The following is a 7,795-nucleotide window of genomic DNA, read 5'->3' on the forward strand; positions in this document are numbered from 1 at the left end:
TTTTGTCAAGTTATTTTTTGTTCATTCTTCATTCAATCAAATCAGCATACAATAATGTCTCTGACACTCCACTTTGAAGACAGTCCTGACACTTGTGATCCTGCAATTCAAATAATATATACTGGGGGGCGTGTCACTGTGCAATGCAGTGTTGAAAACATTCACAGAAGAGCAGACAAGCTGTCTGAATGAATGAATATATATTCTCAAGCTTGGGATGCCAAATATAAATAAAGCATGACGCCACATTACAACTGCTTCAAGTGCACATTACTCGTGTTGTTTCATATCATCATGTCTCCAGTGAACACTCCAGAGTGGAATAGTTCTCACCTGCATCATTGGTCACGTGTGCAGCTTCTGTCTCATCTTCCAACACTGCAGTTCTTGAGCTCTCCTCATTCTGCACTCACACAGGCACCGAGCATGGGGCAAGGAAATCAGCAGTGCAGTGTTCTACCTACAGCTCTTCTGCTGATTCTGATAGGTGTGTATGCAGGGCTTGGGTTCAAATCAAATACTCACATTATTCACATAGGAGCACACACATATTCTATATCTTTAACATGGATTTATTGAACTGTATTTCAGAGAGAAGTCTTGGAGTTTCAGTGGCACAGTCTCCAGCTGAGATATTAACTCCTGAAGGAAATTAAACAACATTAACCTGTCAATATAATACAACAGACAGCAGCCCTGATCTATACTGGTATAATCAAAGCCCTGGGGAATCTCCTGAATATATACTGCACACCAGCCAGTATCTGAGTGATCCCTCAAGTGAGTTTCCAGCCCGTTTCTCTGCTGAGCTGAACCCCAGCAGCCGAACAGAGCCTTTGAGAATACAGCAGTGTGAGCTCACTGACTCTGCAGTGTATTACTGTGCTCTGAGGCCCACAGTCACAGGAACTCTACACCTCGCCCTGCAACAACCACCTGCTGCTCTTTGCACTTCAGTATTGCATTGGAAATGTGAATGCTTTAAACTGTGGCAAGCAGCTGTGATGTTAAAGTTTTAATTGAACCTTTTCCCAGACCCCAAGGTAAAAGTACCGTTGTCTGTTCCCTATTGCAGTATTGCTAATTGTGTAGATACCAAACATGAACAAAAAAAAATATTTTAAGCAGCAAGATGAAGAACAAGATAGGTATATCCCAAGTTTCAGGTCATGTGTAGTGGTTATCATGTGTTGCAGCATACACACCATTGTTCTTTCTGGCTCTGTATCTGTAATATTTCATCTGTGGTTGATATGAGTGACAGAATGTAATTATGGTTAATTTAATCGTCTAGCCTGTCATCTTGTGGTCAAGAATATGTTGGCAGTTTCTTAATTCTACAAACTGTATAATAATGGGTAAGTGCAAACACAGTCATTGCAACATTTAATGTTAGTCTTAAGGTATAACTGAATAATACAACACAACACCACTTGATGAAACAGTCAACTAAATAAACCTGCTCATTTGTAACTGTCTAGAGTTCTGTAGAGCTGAATAACCTTCTTCTTCTTCTTCTTCTTCTTCTTCTTCTTCTTCTTCTTCTTCTTCTTCTTCTTTAGTATTTCCTATTTTAAATTACAATGTATCTTACATTTTTAAAACATTTTTTGATGTACTAACACAGATGATCTTATTCTATAAAGTACATATTATTAAAAATACATCACGGTGCTGAGCAGATCCATCTGTAGCCGTGTTCATATGGCCAGCCCCTCTATATAGAACGGGATCGACCTGAGATATTGAGATAATAAAAAACTGGCTACTCAATCTTTTAACCAAATGCTCTGGAATTTAACTTATCACACATGTAGTCTTATTTTCAGCCAGTAGGTGGTGGTACAGTACACTCATTTCAATAAAATCAAGTCAGCCCAGCAAAAGGAGATGAGACAGCATACACATGCAGTGCACTCGGTATCTCAGTTAGAATAACAGGTTTAAACAGACGAATACACAGACCCCTCATTGATATCCATCACTGCACTAATTCAATACTGCAGAAAAAGACCTGCTTCTTCTTCTGTGCACAGTTCTTGGAATTATAGGTACAATATCTCGCTGTAGTGCTACATTGTAGGCCTCTTTATAATAACAATTTACAAAATAATAATTCTGACCGCACGTTGTTGTGTTGTAGCCTAAAATCACCTCTTGTTCCCGTTCCACAGGTTCCAGTTTTGAAGATCAAGACTCTGTTACACAATGGCCTGCTGCACTGCATGCACAAGAAGACCAGTCGGTTACAATACACTGCAATTTTACCCATTCAGCTTCCAGCAACATATACCTGCAGTGGTACCTTCAGGACCCGGGAGAGCGAGTCAGATACATTCATGTTAGATTTTGAAATGTCACATTTTTCATTTTTTGTCAGTTTTTTTTTGTGAAGTAGGGTATATGGAAAACTACAAAGTGGTCTGTGCAACATGTTAAAGTAAAATTATGCAGCAGATTTCATTCGACTTTCTGAAGCAAAATGTATTAAATATTTTTTAGTCATAGCATTAGTCTTATATTTTTTTTTCCTTGTTAAATTTTGTTTTGCTCTATATAAAACACTCAATTTAAAAACTAAAAAAAAACCTTTTAAAATCCAGCGACTATTTTAAACACGCAAATCATTTGAAATGAACAGCGGCTAACTTCATTGTAACTCCACTCTTCAGCAGAGTGCCGTTTTCAGGTTTTATATTGTTCTGATTAAACCAATTCATGCTTTACGGTTAGTAGATGTCTCGCCACATTTCAGCACCACAGGTGGCTCATGACTGTCTTCCCGCATTGATCATCTCAGACTTAAAGTTCGCTCAGTGTTAGGCACAAGGTAATGAAACAGTTATTTAAGATACAAAATTAATCTGTATGCCAAAGGCCGGCAAACCATATAAACTCCACAATGTAGGCACATTGTCTTTGAATGTCCAAGTCTAAATAGTTTAAGAAATATGAGAACTGCTGTACATATGCTAATTGGAAAGGGGTGTGTCATTGAGCAATGTGAAACACAGGTTTAGAAACGAGCTCTTTCATTCGCACCCGTTATCTAGAGAGGGGTTCATCAGACACGAGTGGAGCATGGAGAATGCAATGATGCACCGAGTTCTATACACAGCCCTGCTTCTCTGTGTCTCAACGGGTATTATGATTGATTCAGATACATTATTTACTGCTTGATAAACACGTATTTGTATTATTAATGTTTTTTTTGTGTGTTTTCATTTAGAAACATCTCAGGGACAGTCAGTGAGCCAGTCTTCAGTTCTAATAGTAAAAGAAGAAGGAAATACCGCTATACCCTGTTCTTATAAAGACGCTAAGCAGCCATTTCTTTTCTGGTACATTCAAAATCACAACCAAGCTCCCCAAATCCTATATTATGAACACATGGATGCTACAAGTGTTCCAGCAAGTTTCAGAAATCGAATTTCAGTGACGCATGATAAGGACAAGAAGACATTCGATCTGCAGATAACCCGAGTGCTGCTTTCAGACTCTTCGATGCTCCTCTGTGCGCTGAACCCCACAGTGTGAGAATCTACACACAGCTTCATACAGAAACATCCTGCCGACTTCACATAGCCTGCTACCATGTTTCCACAGTGCGCCTTCAATAGAAAAGATGAATAAACCCTATAGAACAAGGGAGTAGTAATTACCCGATTTCAAAATATTCTTTAAAGCAAATTCAGTTATATAGGACAGGGGAGAAAATATTCACTGTATCGACCACGACAATAACTTACAAACAGACCAATTTAATCACTTTAAATAATATTAATAGTAAGGCCTATAAACCGCTATGAGGCACCCAAGCACGGGCCTCGGTTAAAATCATACTAATAGTAATTTATTTAGGCTCTTTGCCACGCTGCTTTGCCGCATATAAAAACACATTTCATCCCTGGTTGTGTGCGCACATTAATTCTCAAGTCCCGCTGATATCTCTGGGCTCTTCAGAATCTTTACTGTCATTGCAGACTACAGCGACACAGACTCTATTTTAATTCAAAACTGAAAATGAATTGCTCTGTATTTTAAGCAGTGCTCTTATAAAACAAACACATAATTAAATCATCGCAATTATTATTAATGTTATTTATAGGGCTGCGGTTTGCGGTGATTCTTCATGGCTGGCTATACGACCCTGGTAATAGTCAAGCAGACATATCGGCTGATGTCTTTATCAGTAACAACAGCCAAGCCACCTTGTATAGATGACCCATTAATAATAATAGTTATTGTGCCTACTAGAGTCCTATATATAAATTATTTTAATTACCATAAACCCTATACTTATTATACATTATTTTGATTACTATAAACGCGTGTAAGACCCATTTTATAGAGTTCATGTTTTTCAACTTCAGTGAATTGATGCTTTACTATAAACAGAATACATGCTGGTAATTTCATCTGCCAATCAAACACAATCAAGTCGTCTAACCGACAGGACAGTACAATCGTTTTCTAACTGTGGCCCGTTGAGAACATACACTACAACGAGACAATAACTGGTTTTCGTTAAATTAGAAAAAAAAGACTACCATGAACATCTTAATAACATTCTTCCAAATCCACACGTAACAAACCTTACATTCACAGAGAGCTGTCAGTGCAGTGATTGAACAACACTGCAGACCATTTTATATTAGGGCACAAATAAAAGCTAATACCTACTGGCATTGTATTCATACAATGGCTATACTGGTGTATAAAATGAGATATAGAAATTGACATTTATGAGCATTCTCGCCTGCAAAACAACCCAATAATCTTTATTAACACGTGTTTGAAAACAATTGGATTTTATCCAAAAGTGACAGCAATTTTCAGTACCGCAGCTCTGGTCTCACTTCCCTAGAAGAGAGTCGTATTACTGTCTTGATGGATTTTAACTTGTTAAAAAGAAGCTTTGCAAGCTGCGGTCACCGGGTGGCGCTGTTTAACTACAGTCGCAGTATTGGCACCCTACACTTAGGATACCATCATTACATATAAAAGATTAAGGACAAGCATTTAGTAAACTTGAACCACTTTTCAATAAAACAAAAAAACAAAATACACAATTTCTTAAAAAACAACAAAAATATTTAATTTAAAGTATTCGTTCATGACGAAAGTATTGTGAGCTCACTGACAGAACTGTCCCCCCTATCTTTTACAATTGAGACAAAATGCCAAGCATTTCGTAAGATTGTTTCATAGGATCGTTTCAGAATCAGTTTCCTTTTTTTCTGGCAAACCAGACAGACATACACAGATAGACAGGTATAAAAAACAAAACAAAACCAAAAAAAAAAAAAAAAAAAAAAACACCTTTTAAAACCACATCGGCAGCTGCTGGTATAAAATCCACGTGCTTTTGCTTCTTTCTCTCTCAGACATCACTGCACGCACTCATCAAGCTGTTTGACACGCCTTCAATGTGACATCATACACAGCTGAGAGCACTGTGTCCACAGAGCGCTTCCTATCCTCGCGCACTGGGGAGGGCTGTCACAGATCCTCCGGTCACGGGTGAGAATGGCGCTGATCACTTTACTGCTCTGTACACTTCTATTAGGTAAGTCTGATAACGAAGCGAGACAATGAGGAATTAAATGAAGGTACTTTCGATTTTTTTATTATTATTTCAGTTGTGTTATTTACAGTTTACAGCACAAATGGACATTACACAGTAAACGATCTCCAAAATAACTTGTTAAAAGTGGCAGCGTCTTATCTTAAAAAAATAGTTATTTAGTACAGTTATTTAGTAACAAGATTAATCAGTAGATCTGCAGTGTTGACAGATACCTACATTGAAGATGATCGTTTAGACTTTCTTTTTTTATTTTGTCTGCAGAAGGAAGTTTTGGAAACACAATTACTCCAATATCCGGTGTGGAAAATGTTAAACAAGGAGATAATGTGACCCTCCAGTGCAACTACACGGGTGCTGTAAACAATTTGCAATGGTACCGCCAGTATCCCGGACAGGCTTTGGAGTACCTGCTGATGAGCTTTGAAACGGGTGGTGGATCTAAAGCAAACGAGGAAGAACATCGAATCTCAGGAGAGGTTGATAAAGTCAATAAACACATGTTTCTAAAACTGATAGACACTAAAGTGACTGACGCAGCCGTGTACTACTGCGCCCTGCGCCCCACAGTGACAGAAACCCATCCAGCACTGTACAAAAACTACCTGACACTGAAACACAAGCTGCTCTTCACAAACTGACATATTTTACCAGGAGGTGGCGCTGTTGTGCCATGAAACAAACTTGTTCATAAAGTCAAGGTTGTGTACTCTGAATCTCCAATGCCTTCAATCATCTCCAATAGAAACCAAAAGGCCCGGTCACACGGGCGACTTGTACACGGCAACAAGAGGAACACATATGTTGCGTGTGTGTTGCCTTGCAGTTTGCAGTGGTCACATGAGAGACAATCATGCGGTCGACAAGCTGGCAACACACAGGCAACAACGTAATGCAACCCATAATGCACGTTTGTGTCACGAGACCTAAACATGCAGCGAAACGCGTAGATCCTTCTTAATTAAATAAAAAGGTGAACATCATTAGTGTTATTTGGTTAGTAGGTCTACATATTTAATATGCCAAACATAATAAATATATTGGTTTTCATTATCCTAAGCAATGTTTCCAATACTTTTAATATAGGCTTTCGAGAGCAAGAAGGCAGACCTGAGATTTAAAATAAATAAATAAATAAATAACTTAATTTACTGTTAAAATGAAAGATGTTATGCTTGGGGGTTAATGTTAAGGAATACCGCATACAAGGCAAATTAATTTAAAATAAAACAGAGAGAGAGAGAGAGAGAGAGAGAGAGAGAGAGAGAGAGAGAGAGAGAGAGAGAGAGAGAAATATCCACATTTGGATGTAAAACAAAAACTCCAGATTTTATAAATACAACAATCTGGATATAATTGTACTCCATGAAAGCTGGACCCGTGCAGATGTGTGTACCCACTGTCCCGCAGGCTACAGGAGTTAATCTTGCCCTCCCTAAAGAATGCCCAAACCAAACGGGGCAGAGACTCAGGGGGCATCATTGTGTGGTACAAAGGGGATCTCAGACTGTCGCCCCCATAAAAAGAGGGGAGACACATGTATGGCTCAAAATTAAAAATTAAATCTTCCAATCCCAATCAGACACATATCTGTGTGCAGATTACATGCCACCAACTGACTCCACCAACTGTGCTTTCAAAACCTTCAATCTGAGATTACCCACTTCCAGACCAGGGGCACTCTGCTGCTGTGTGGAGATCTCAACACTAGGACTGGCAGAGAGATTGACTACAGCCACATGACTGGACAGATCCCTTTGTACCACACACCCATCACTGGACAGTTTCCTTTGTACCACACACCCATCACTGGACAGATCCCTTTGTACCACACACCCATCACTGGACAGATCCCTTTGTACCACACACCCATCACTGGACAGATCCCTTTGTACCACACACCCATCACTGGACAGATTCCTTTGTACCACACACCCATCACTGGACAGATCCCTTTGTACCACACACCCATCACTGGACAGATCCCTTTGTACCACACACCCATCACTGGACAGATCCCTTTGTACCACACACCCATCACTGGACAGATCCCTTTGTACCACACACCCATCACTGGACAGATCCCTTTGTATCACACACCCATCACTGGACAGATCCCTTTGTACCACACAGCCATCACTACATAGAGTAACAGGTATGTGTAGTAAACAAGAGTGGGAAACAGGTACTGCATCTCTGTAAAGGCCT

At 39.3% G+C, this 7,795-nt stretch overlaps 1 gene segment (V, D, J or C); it reads left to right on the forward strand.

Annotated features, from left to right (window-relative positions):
• The first annotated feature begins 5,461 nt into the window (after window positions 1–5,461).
• Window positions 5,462–6,858, forward strand: LOC117973301 (T cell receptor alpha variable 21-like). The segment is given in 2 exon segments: window positions 5,462–5,569; window positions 5,852–6,858. Coding segments are annotated over 2 exon segments (417 nt in total).
• The last annotated feature ends 937 nt before the right edge of the window (window positions 6,859–7,795 follow it).

Source organism: Acipenser ruthenus, chromosome 11 (assembly GCF_902713425.1).
Source record: "Acipenser ruthenus chromosome 11, fAciRut3.2 maternal haplotype, whole genome shotgun sequence".
Lineage (NCBI taxonomy): Eukaryota > Metazoa > Chordata > Actinopteri > Acipenseriformes > Acipenseridae > Acipenser > Acipenser ruthenus.